The 12,955-nt window shown below is 42.0% G+C and overlaps 1 protein-coding gene across 1 annotated transcript; it reads left to right on the top strand.

Annotated features, from left to right (window-relative positions):
• The first annotated feature begins 2,704 nt into the window (after positions 1 to 2,704).
• Positions 2,705 to 8,420, top strand: LOC111868332 (farnesol dehydrogenase). Its single transcript, XM_023858889.1, has 7 exons — positions 2,705 to 2,778; positions 3,189 to 3,363; positions 4,197 to 4,365; positions 5,449 to 5,578; positions 6,487 to 6,616; positions 7,568 to 7,720; positions 8,232 to 8,420. The coding sequence occupies exons 2-7, from the start codon at positions 3,232 to 3,234 to the stop codon at positions 8,271 to 8,273; spliced, it is 756 nt and encodes a 251-aa protein (XP_023714657.1). The 5' UTR covers positions 2,705 to 2,778; positions 3,189 to 3,231; the 3' UTR covers positions 8,274 to 8,420.
• The last annotated feature ends 4,535 nt before the right edge of the window (positions 8,421 to 12,955 follow it).

Here is a 12,955-nt window from a genome sequence, read left to right as displayed (position 1 = left end):
GGATTAGGACTTACACACGTGATCAACGAGATTCGTACTCAAGACACGTGATAATTTGGTGTCAGAATTTTTACGAACTTAAACACGCCTGACAAATAATTGAATTATTGTGCATCGTGTACTCTACTGCGACAAGATGGAGATGCAGCAGATGATGGAAATGCTGGTGAGGATGGACGCCGATAGGAAGAAAGAGAAGGAAAGTAGGACGTTGATTACGGTTACGTTAGCGTTGCGCGTTACGTCACCGCGTGACGTCACCGCGGAGGGGAGTGGCGGGGAGCGCTACGTTACCGTGGAGAGGAGGGTGGAGGGGGGTTCTCAGTCGCGCAACATGTTACACTATATTTTTATAAAGGTAAAAAGGTAAAGCTATCTCTGTCACAGACCGTGGAGGCCCATAGGGATGTGAGACGTCGAGGTTCCCACATTTTCGAGAATATCGACTCACAGATGGCGGTATGGTTTCTCAGGCTTACGGGCCGGCCGGCAGCCCTTTACCCTCAAGAAAATTCCTGGTACACATTTCTGTTAGAGGCTGAGTTGATCCCAGGACCACAGTGTGGTTGGAAGGATTAGGTCAATTGAAAAATCTAATGAAACCGGAAATAGAATCCACGACCTTCCGGCGTGTAGCATAGTGCCTCAAGCAACTAAGTTACCACCTGCCTCAGACATACTAAAATACCAAATTCATAAAATCATGATAATCTTCGCATTAATGATAAACATATTGAAACGCATTTGATCAACGCGTTGCCAGACAACAGCTGTGTGAACATGGTCCAAGAGGCAACAATAGATGAGGTTGTGTTTTCTATGTCGCCTGCGCCACGCCCAGTGCTAGTAACGAACCAATGAACTCGTAGACTGACACGTGACACATGTCCTTTGTGTGGTCTGCGCCATGCCAAAATAGAGGAGTTGTGTTTTCTGTGCGTTGTCCGTGCGGAGAGGATACGAGAGAATACTGGATTTGAGTTCCGAAGTTCCAAAGGAACGGCAGTGTGGCCAGAAGAAGAATTACTCGTAGAAGAATTATTGTGCGGCGTTACACGTGCTGTAGTACATCGATATTGAAAGTGTGTAATTTAGGGAGACTGTTATAGTTCGTGTGTAAATAAATCCATTGCCAGGAAACGGACAGTGAAGACTACTCGAAATAGACTGAGAATATTAGTGTAGAGTGATTGTAGATTGTGTAAATTCGCAATAGTGTAATGTATCCGTACGTCCCTCGTCAAAATTATATAATTAAGGGTATGAACTGCTTATACACTGTTTAATACCGTGAGAGACGCTCCATCGGCGAGATACCATCCCGGGACCGTCTAGATGTAATTCCGCTATTGTCCTCCTTAGGCTAAGGGTGCCGCTATTGTCCCTATCGTCACCTGTTTACTCCCAGTATATCATAAACCCATGAACTGACCGCGTGCGAGACCGGCCAGGAGGGGTCTTGGATTCCTTGAAGACCTACAGAGGTTTATGGGCATCTCGAAAAATAGGAATGTAGGGCAGATGTCGGGCTCGACCCTTGGTTTTCTCTTGTTATTTTCTTGTTTCGTTTTATGCCCACTGGGGGACTTGTAAAGATGGGGAGTCGGCTATAGGGAGCAGAGGAGGACAGTAGTTGGAAGGTAGTTAGAGAAGAGAGAAGTGTTTAAGAGTAGTGGTAGCTAGTCGGCGGACGGAGCGGCTAGCTTGGAGAATAATGTAAATATTCATCATTAATGAAATTTTAAATTAAAACTGCAATCCACGGTGTGTTCTGGAGCCCCCCCCCCGGATTCATAAACCCCGAAGTGTGTTCCACTCCCATCCCCGAAGCACCCGTATCCTGTGATTAAGAACTCAAGCTCGAACGACAGTCGTGGAAGCTGTACGTCGGCGGACGGCTACAGTAATAATTATATCCTGTTAAGACCTGTAGGTTGCTATTAATTCCAATTACCAATCCGAACCCTGTCATTAGTCACTAATACACGTAATAATATATTATATATTACAGAACATGGGCACCGCACAATGAAAATAAGGCGGAGGGAAGAGAGAGTATCAGTAACAGAGAAACACATTTTGGTACGTACCGACGGTGTGCAATAGCACTGACATGCGCACTGGAGAAGTGAGACACTTTCAATTGGCGAACAATTGCCTGAAGTAGGCCTTGCATAGCCGAAACATGTTGCGATTAAATGCGAATTTAATGATGTTTTAAAGTAAATGACGGACTGTGAACTGTTTGTATGGCATTAGAAACGGAAAAACTGAAACAGGCCTACGTAAATGAGAAATGGGCCCGAGTACAAATATTTGTTTCGACAGACTGAAGGGAAGCGACAACTTGGCATACCTGGACTTGGATGAAGGGATACGTTACGATGGACTCGGTGAAACAGGAGGTGAAAACCTTGACTTGTTTCTGCTGGCTTAGGATATGGCTGACCAGGACCACTGTCAGTAATCCAGAAGCACTCAGCTCCAATTACTTACTTACTTACACCTTCGTTCATACTGAACCATCAAGTTGACAATCTTTCTACTTTCCCGTGCCTTCATTAAGAATCAGTCAGTCCTCTTCAAATCACATATCTGAAGAAGATTGTGTAACTCCTAAAGGACACAGATACCTCTCGACATGATACTGCATATGTTCGTCTTTCTGCCCTGTCATCACGCTGTTTAAAATTGCTGTTGCCTCACATCAGCGACTCAGACTCGCCACAGCAGAGGAGCTGGACTGTCCATTTGAAGAGCTACTGTTCGTCTCTGAGGGTAAGAGACTATCAACAATCGCAGTTTCTGTACTCTTTAATGATTTTAAATGATTCATTCGTCTGAATTTCTAGTTAATCGAAGGAGTTTACGGCAGCTAGACACTGAGATCCGATAGGGAAAGTTGCTACTGGAATGACCAAGAAGTAGATAGGTAAATAATGTTAAATTACACGAGAAGGGTGTCTATTTCGGGGAAGTCAACTGGATTGAACTCGTTCAGAATTGTTTCCTTGGCGGCAGTTGGTATGACCGGTGTTGAATCTTCAGCATCTATTGGAATGTTGGCAGCCATTACTTATTTCAGATTATAAACATCTGACAGCTTAAACTTTCAGAACGGTAGCAGACAAACTGTGTTCTTTACCGTGGGAAAATAATGGATCGTAATCCTTCATAAATTTGTCTAGTTTCAGAGTAAGTTGTGAACGAAGAAGCGAAGTTATCTCAACAATGGAGCGTTGGTCAGGTCGTGTTGCCGTAGTAACAGGAGCCAGTGCTGGGATAGGAGAAGCCATCGCTGAAGAACTCGTGAAGAAAGGACTCAAAGTGGTCGGACTTGCGCGCAGAGTGGAGAAGGTTCAGGTAAGATGAGGCAACCATATAACATGACATTAGTAAATCCCATTCTCAGAAGTTTTCCCGAAAGAACTCAACGGCAGGCTACGAATAAGACGTCAACGAGGGTCTGTGATGTGGAATGTTATCAACACTTCCGATACGCCTTCAGAATATTTAAATTTAGATTCCAATCGCTATTAAAACTGTCGCGTGTAGACCCGTTTCTAAGTAATCACTCAGTAAACAACGTCCGCTGCTAGGCAACAGATTCCTAACAAACAAGAATTGAAATAAGATGTTGAGCGGTGTTTTCGAGGCGGTCCATGCCGGGGTGTTATAGACAGGACAGGTCTACAATTTACTGTGAGATAGCCGCCAGCTTAGGAATGAGTGCTGTGAGTGAAGCAAGTCGGGTCACAAGTGAGTGAGTGAGTGAGTGAGTGAGTGAGTTAGTTAGAGATCTGCTGCAGTTAGGTCGCTGTGAGCTGTTGCTGTTAGAAGCTGCTAGCTGAGGAACGGGGATAATTCCCGAAACAAGAGTAAGGGGAATGTCCGCCGTTGAAAGTCGTTACGAGGCAACGACTGGTGAGGAGAAAGAAGACTGAAAAGACTTGGTGCGTGCTGCAGTGAACTGCAGATTGTGTAAAATAGCGACTGCGATATAGTTACGTGTTTTTATGATCTGCAGTTGTGCAATAAATACTATTACCAATTCAAACCCCGTCTATAGTCTTTCTAACACATGATAATATTAAAATTACGATCCTCTGGGCTGTGAAGACCAACTATACGGCGTCACACCAGAGAAGACCATAATCACAATACTGATGTTTATTTATATGTCCATGCATTTGCAGGCTTTGGAAAAGTCACTCAAATCGGAGAAGGGAAAGTTATACGCAATAAAGTGTGACGTCAGCAAAGAGCCGGAGGTAACGGAAGCCTTCAAGTGGATCAAGCACAACCTTGGGGGAGTGGACATCCTCATCAACAACGCAGGAGTTGCATCCTTCAACAGTCTCAGCGGTACAGTATAGGCCTATATGCATGTGCCTCTCCTACAGTAAATTGGCGTGAATAAATCATAAAAGGAGCTATGAAATGTACACATCGTGTTCATCAAACTGAACAACCATTGCACTTCTAGGAAGGATTCTCTGCAGCAGGTTATCGTGCGGTTCTACCGCCACAAGGCAAGTGGTATGATGGTCATACTGAAACTAATTATTGTTATGGTAAATTTAAATACTACTTCGAAGGCTTCGTTAACAGACTTTATTGACTGGCAGTTATGTTGCACAGTCTGTTACGGTTTGTAGCAATAATGGAGCAGACTGCTGCAGTAACTGAATAGAATACCACATTTGACGGGGCACGCGGAAGCGTAGTTGGTTCAGGCACTATGCTACAAGCCTGAAAGCCGTGGGTTCGATCCCCGATTGAGTCATTCGATTTATCAATGGATCTAACACTTCCAGCCGTAATATGCCCCTGGAGTACACTGTAGGAGAAATGAGTAGCAGAAAGCTTTCTGGGGATAAACGGCGGCCGGAGCGTAGGGCTGGCCTCACAGCCATCTGTAAGCCTCCTGTTTAGAAAATTTTGGAGCCTCGCAGTTTCACAACCGTATGGAACTCCACGGCTTTTAGATATTAAATTTAGATGAATTATGAGGCTTCAGTATAAGTCCCACAAATCGGCCTTAATGTGGCATGGTTTGTCTTCTGGATAAAATGGAAACAAATAAGGCAAACAGACTTGGGAATAACCAAACTTTGGAAATTTTACCGGTCACCTAGTATAGAAATGGTTATGAATTTTACTGAGGATCTGGGAATGTGGCTTGAAAGCAGCCATGAAATGGATATAAAAGTGTGGAGGGGAAAATTCTTGGAGGAACGTGCACTTGAAGCAAGTATTATGAAGTGGATGAGACGATAACATTGAGACGGATCTTACGAATGTATCCTCTGTGTGACTGGAGGCAAGATGGAATTGACTATGGACAATGTTTTGTAGTGGACCTTGGTGTCAGCGGTGTCCAACCTGCGGGCCCTTCTATCACTGTATTAGTTTATTTAACTGCACCCCATTTTGTGTATTCAACAGATGGACCGGTGGAGAACTGGAGAAAGATTTTCGATTTGAACGTGCTGGGTCTCAGCGTGTGCACCAAAGAAGCGCTCCAGTCCATGAAGGAGAGAGGAGTGGACGATGGACATATCATACATATCAACAGGTGCGTCAACGGGTCGGTTGTAATTAATGTATAAAGACAAAGTTCCATGTACTCGTAGAATGCTGCTTAAAGTTTTATTGGGAAATTGGAGAAGTGAACGCAACACTCGTCGTTTGAAGATGCGTTTAGGAAATATTAAAAAGATAATGAAGTAACTCATAACACAAAATATACACTGAGCATACAAAAGTAGACAGAACAGTGTCGGTATAATGTAGAAGTAATTAAGAAACATTCTATTGGTTTCTGAACACCTGCAATTCTGTCGGTAGCGACAAAATTCATACCTCACCATGTATGGCTTCATGGAGGAGACGCATTTCGGAGTTGTATGGTTACAATTTTCGAACATCTAACATAATTCAAATAAAAAACTACTCTGTGAAATGTGTATTAATCTTGGTCGTCAACACAACAAAATTTTCAGACAAACCTTTCTAATATCACTGTACTAACACTGATTTTATTTTAATGTGTGCTATGTGTTTCGATCCACGTTTGGATTATCATCAGTCAGACTCCTAAATACGCCTATTATTACTGAGTTGTCCTAATATCGCTCGATATTAGTATTATTTTTTTTAATCCGTTGAGTTCTATGTCTCTTCATAACATTTGTTCTGATATTATTGCTAAACTTTAAGGCAAAAATTATTTAAATTAATATTTATGCCTCGCAGATACGATGTGGGTTCCCGTGATGCTTGTCTTATATTAGAGGGTGATAATGAAGTGAATCTCTCGATGGAAAGGACGAAAAGTGATGAAGTCATTAACGGAAAAATTGTTCGTAGGTGGTTTGCTTAACCTGTATGCGATTTAAGGAGTGATAATTTTAGTGATTTCTTGAGAATATTATTTGTAACATTATTTTGATAAGATCAAATCCTTTACTTCGCACAAAATAGCGTTGCTGGGCACAAGGACCCCACCTTCGTAGGCATACAGATGTACTGTGCCTCCAAACACGCGGTCACAGCGCTGACAGAGGGACTCCGACGGGAACTTGTCCAGCAAAAGTCTAAAATCCGTGTTACTGTGAGTATAGTATGACTTACCTGTGTAATTTACATACACTGATATGTATCTATTACATTCAACCAGTAGCTTTCAAGCCATTACGGGTTATCTTAAGTAACAATCGAATTGACTCATGAAATAAGTAAAAGATTGGGTTAAGAGCTGATTAAACACCAAGTACAAGAGTATTATATTCAGGGATATAACGGCGTGTAATTCTTTGAAATTCAATCGACGTTTCGGTTGTTGTGCTCACCACCTGCTTTCACGCTGGTTTCTTGCTTAGTTTATTCTCCGACCCTGAAGATCGAGGCGATATGTTCCTCCGAAACATCGGTTTACTTTCAACTGACTTCAAGGAGTTATATCCCAGAAAAAATTACCCTATGCAAACTTGGAAACTATATAAATGGTCTCTCCTTGAGAGGTTTTCTCGACCCAGTTGTGAACACCTTTACGCGACAAATACTTCCCGTCGAAAACAGGAAACATTTCTTTATTAATATCCTCTGTATAGAGTCCATTGGCCATAAAAATCGCACAAAGTAAATCAGATTTTCGGTAGTATACCCCCTTAAGCATCGTCGCAATTTATCTATTTAAACCAGCCTGTGATCATGCGCATGCGTGTGCTAACTGAACTGTCATGAAGGTGGACTGTGCTGCTATCTAGTGATACACACAGAGAACTTATTACTTCCATTACAGCTGTTTTACATCCTTTTGTAGAATATTTACTGACACTCCCTTGTAATAGTATTTATTTCTCTATAACGTGATGTACTTCTGTGATAAAGAGAAACACGAATACTATTATGAAAAACCTAGGCCAGTATATCCGTACCGCATGCGGATCAAGTACTCTTGTGTCTTTAAGTGGCAACAAATCAAATTCTGTGAATCTGCATTGAGGGTACAAACGAGGAATGGTTTAGTAAGATGATTGTTGGGTTCTGTGAATTTTTCCAGAGTCTCAGCCCTGGCGCTGTAGAGACCGAAATACTAGAAGCATCTGAATTTTCAGAGGACTCGTTAAAAGGTTTCAAAGACATACCATTTCTAAAATCGAAGGACATTGCAGATTCCGTGATCTACGTACTTGGAACACCCCCACATGTGCAGGTGAGTACACAGTATTTCAATACGTAAACTGCGCCGTAAAAAACAAGCTTGTCAGTGCAGGTCCATGGCACAATCGTGGCATACATACCTGTGCATACAGTGTGTATACTGAAAAGTTATCCATGTAACTGCATTTAAGGAAACAAAAACAGAGAGAAGTTGGAATAGAATGGAACTAGTAAATAGATTCTCTGCTTTAAACCATGAATTACTCGTACTACTGAATGTAGAAGCAAGTGATATATATAATTACCAAGACATTACGAAGAATTAGACGATAATATAGTTATATAGTTAATATTAGTAACTGTTAATGCGTATGTGTAACATAGAAAAAAATACAGATTTACTCTGCATAATGTTCACAGTTCTTTTACCATCACTATTAGGCACGACCTGTCGAGTAACTGAGGTTCTATCAAATTTATAACGGGGAAAAAAGATGTAACATACAAATTCACTCTCTCACAGTGTCTAGTATCAAAATAAAGCAATTTTTCTTATCTTTCAGATCCATGAATTGACCATAGAACCTGTTGGAGAACTCTTCTGAGGACAAGCATGAAGAGACATAAGATATTTTGAATGAATACCGATGCAAACTGACTCTCGTGCGTTGCTCTCTCATCAGCAAGCTTCTCCAGAGTCAGCAATGTTTCCGTGTCCGTAACAATAAAGCTACTTTACATAAGTAAATATACACTGCCTTAACTTCCTTGAAAATACCCACACCTACCCTTCATTATGCAGCGAAGCATGGACACAGACTGAAAAACATTTACATTGGAAAAGTTTCCTAATGCAGCTACAACAGCTACTGATCCAGTAAATGAAGACATAAAGACTTTGAGGTGCCATGCAGGTGAGATGGTTTTACCTGATGTACCAGGGAAATTTGCAGAAGGCCAACCCCTTACAGTAATATCGTACACGTTTGTAAAAATGAAAGTGTTCGAGTAAGTAAAGTGAAATGAAACACGCCGTGTATATAGCAACGGTAAGTTGCACATCTGCTGCGCCTTTATGGAACTTCTCGTATTGCGTTTGTTGGTTATTTATAGAATTCACATAGGAAGCGATTTGAAAGGCACAACAGATCACTGTGGTCGCGGTGCAAGGGCCAAGAAGGCCCACCCCTTATACATTCACAATGAAGCAGATACCGTAAAACATTAAGCTGCACTCAAAAGAAGTAGAGTAAGTACAGCTATCCCTGTAACAGGCCATGAAGGCCCATAGGGTTGTGAGACGTTGAGGCTCCCAAATTATCTTGACAATCGGCTCAAAGATGGCGGGAAGGTTGTCAGCATTACGCGCAACCCGCGCTTTACTCTCTAGGAAAATTATTTACTTAATTCCTGGTACTGTGAGACGCTGAGTGAACCCCAGGGCCACCATAGTGCGGCCGGAAAGATTAGGTCAATTGAAAAAATTCAATGTCCTCATCGGTATTTGAAGCCACGACCTTCTCACTTGTAGCATAGTGCCTCAACCACTACGCTACCGCTTTCCTCTTCTCCCACATTCGTGACACATGCTATACCAAACCAATCTTATCTTTCTAAGATTAATTTTAATATTGTCCACCAACCTACGTCTTGGTCTTCATAGTGGTCTCTTTCCTTTTGGCTATCCCACCAATATCCTACATGCATTCTTCTCCGCCCAGAATCTGGCTATATGTCCTGCCCATCGCATCCTCCTTGGTTTCGTCATTCTAATTATACTTGGAAAAGGGTACAAGTTATGAAGGTCCTCATTATTCACTTTTCTCCAGCCTCCCGTCACTTCATCTCTCTCTGGTCCACATATTCTCCTGAGCTCCCTGTTCTCAGACATCCTCAGTCTATGTTCTTCCCTTAATGTCACAGACCAAGTTTCACACCCATACAGGACCACAGGTATAACTATAGTTTCAGAACATTGAACTGTCAATTAACCCAGCCGGAGAAACATTCTAAGGGGATATAAGAAAATGGTGTCGTCATTTTGAATGAACAATCATGCAAAGCAGCAGTTAGCTAATGCCCTGTATTGAAAGAGCCTCTCCAGAATCAGCAAAAGTTTTCGTGTCATGTGATCGCAACGAGAAAATAAAGTCATATTAAAAGTTCTGCACGGCTTAACATTCTTTGCAATAAAGCCTCACCTTTGTTTAAAATAAACTTATGCTCAATTAAAAAGTGAAACGGGGTAAAGGACTTGAAAACATATCGAACACTCCAACGAAAAAGCTAAATTTGGAGAGCCAATGACCGTGAGAAGTTATTACTATTTAAACGACTTCTTTATTTTCGGAAAATATAACGAGGAGATGTTTTATCGCCACTGCGTTTCATCTTTGTTTTAGAATATGCCATTAGGAAGGTCCAGAAAGACCAGGTGGGACTGAAATTAAATAGGACGCATTAGCTGCTAGCCTGAGTTGATCACTAATCAGTGACTGAGGTTAGCTCTTCTAAAGGACCCAACAGGATAGATGTTTCTCCCCAAACCTAAGGACGTAAATAGATCCAGTTTCAGAAACGTTGTGCTTTCTAGTGTTTAGAATACCACACAACGGGCAGGGTCCGAAAACCCAGTAACTCTGAATGTTATACCTCGTCAAAACCTTTTAGAATCTAACTAGGTAAGGTTAGAGCTTTCTTCGCACTGTAAAACTGCTGTCAAATTCTATACACTTGTTGTGCTAAATTTTCATTGTCAATTAAACCCGTTCAGCGCATGCGCCTCTTACATAAAGTTGCGCAACTCCAGATGGTCACTGCTATCTCTACATGACATTCACTTATTCTCATGAAAACTCGAGTGATCTCACGCAGCGACAAAGTAGCACCACAGCAACGGGCCAGACCGCTCTCCCTGTCTGAGAGGTAAGAAATTTTTTCAATTGTCGGTGTTTTCTATCTTATTTCAGTAAAAGGGCTAATGGGGGGGGGGCAGAATGTCTGTTACAAGAGAATAAAGGGTTGTTGACGGAAGAACACCGCAGGATACGCAGCAAATATATGAGAAAATATAGAAACAATGTGATTATATTGAGGCTCTTTTTACGAGTCTACTCTATTTATTTTGGAAAAATTAAAGTAGGCTTATGCGATCACCGTGCTGCCTGCCTGTATGTGTGTCTGTGTATGCCACCTATCAACATTTGAATGACTAAACCAATTTTTATGTAACTTGTCATGTATATCATGGCACGCGAACCCATGTCAACGGAGTACGTCGTCTCACCAATCTGTATGTCTGTTTATGTGTGTATTGCACTATCGTTGCTAAGCAACGGCTCGGTAAAAACATTACCACGGCAAAGAATACACGCGAAAAAAATAAAATATTATCTCTTATATCTCTTATATCTGGTCCGCTATAACGAGGGACTACTACTGTATTAACACTGCCAGGCACACGGGGAAGGATGCAACTGGATAGTAGCCAAAGGTGTGATGGTTCGTACTTGATTCACCTGGGACGGAAGTAATGGCGCACAATATTATACAGTCTAAGCGAAAATAAATTTCTTGAAGAGCTTCTCAATAGAGACTCTGCTCCATTAAGTTAATCAGGAACACGTTACGTAAGGCGTATCATTTTGAAGGAAAGTAACTTGATGTTTCATTCTGTTTAATGTCTAGAACGTAAAATGGGGGATCATGTAAGACTTAGATATTTCATTCGTTCATTAATGGCTGTACAGCCCTTAGTTGGGCCTCTTCTTCAGTTTCGTAATCTTTTTTGCACAGATTGTAGCACTCCTTGGACGAGTAATCAGCCCGCCCCAAGGCCACTACCTACAAACAGGACAACGCATACACAAAATAAATTCGAACCCACGATCCAAGGGGAAGTAAAAAAAAAAACTATGATGTGCGGTGGAAGTGAGCTAGCTGTTGCTCGGTTGATGTCCAGGGAAATGTTTTAGAGGCGAAATTTTTTAGAAGACAAACCGCCTTAAAATTAATATCGTAACCGTTCTGTAAAAATGAAGTGTTCGAGTAAGTAAAGTGAAAGGAAACGCCGTGTATATAGCAACGGTAAGCAGCACATCTGCTGCACGTTAATCGGATATCTCGTTCTGGGTTTACTGATTATTTATAGTCTTAATAATCTTGATTTCTGAGGGTCACTCATTTGTGTGTGACAGTGAGTCAATAGGAGGTCATAAAAACGAGCATGATTATATAAGGTGATCACAACACCGAACTATCAATTCAGAAGATACAACGCCGATTAATTAGAACTACACACGAAGGGGGTGTAAGTATATAACAACAACATACAGGCAAAGGTAAAGGTAAGGCCGCGCCATATCTCAAGCTGTTAGTCGATGGATTCCCACCGTGGCGGCCCGGGTTCAATCCCGGGTCTGGTCAAGTGGGATTTGTGGTGGACAATGTGGCGCTAGGGCAGGTATTCTCCGAGTACTTTAGTTTCCCCTGCCTATCTTCGTTCCACCAACTGCTCCACAATCACACTCACCTCTCATCTGGGGCTGGTACAGGCCAGAAGTGACCGCAGTACAAGGGACTTAGTCCCAACTCACTAGTAATAAAAAAAAAGGTAAAGCTATCCCTGTAACAACCCGTGGAGGCCCATATGGTTCTGGGGCGAAGAGGCTCCAAAAATTCCTAGACAATTCACCCACACATGGCGGTGAGGTTTTCAGCCTTACGTGCCGACAGCTCTTTACACGCAGGAAGAACCCGAGTACTTATTTTTTTAGAGGATGAGGCGAACAAAGGGCCATAGTGCGGCTGGAAGGATTAGTTCAAATTAAAAATCTAATGACATCGAGAATCGAACGCGCTACCTTCCAGCTTATAGCAAATTGCGTCAACCTACTACGCTACTGCCTGGCCCAAGACATCCAAAAATAGTAAAGTAATAAATTCATGACACATCTTCGCACTAACAATAAACACATATTACACAACACAGAACTTGGACACCGCACAATGAAAATAACGCCGAGGGAAGAGAGAGTATCAGGCTCGAAACAAACACGTTTTGGTACGTACCGACAGTATGCAATAGCACGGGGTACACTGACACACGCACTGGTGCACTGCGGCAATTTCTGTTGGCGAACAATTGCCTGAAGATGGCCTCGTAAGACCGAAACATGTTGCGATTAAATGCGATGTTAATGACATTTTAAAGTAAATGACATGTGGACGGTTTGTGTTGCATTAGAAACTGAAAAAACTGAAAGAGGCTTACGTAAATGAGAAATGG

The sequence above is a fragment of the Cryptotermes secundus genome, unplaced genomic scaffold, assembly GCF_002891405.2.
Source record: "Cryptotermes secundus unplaced genomic scaffold, Csec_1.0 scaffold1368, whole genome shotgun sequence".
NCBI classification, from domain to species: domain Eukaryota; kingdom Metazoa; phylum Arthropoda; class Insecta; order Blattodea; family Kalotermitidae; genus Cryptotermes; species Cryptotermes secundus.
This window is presented reverse-complemented; position numbering and strand designations above follow the sequence as displayed.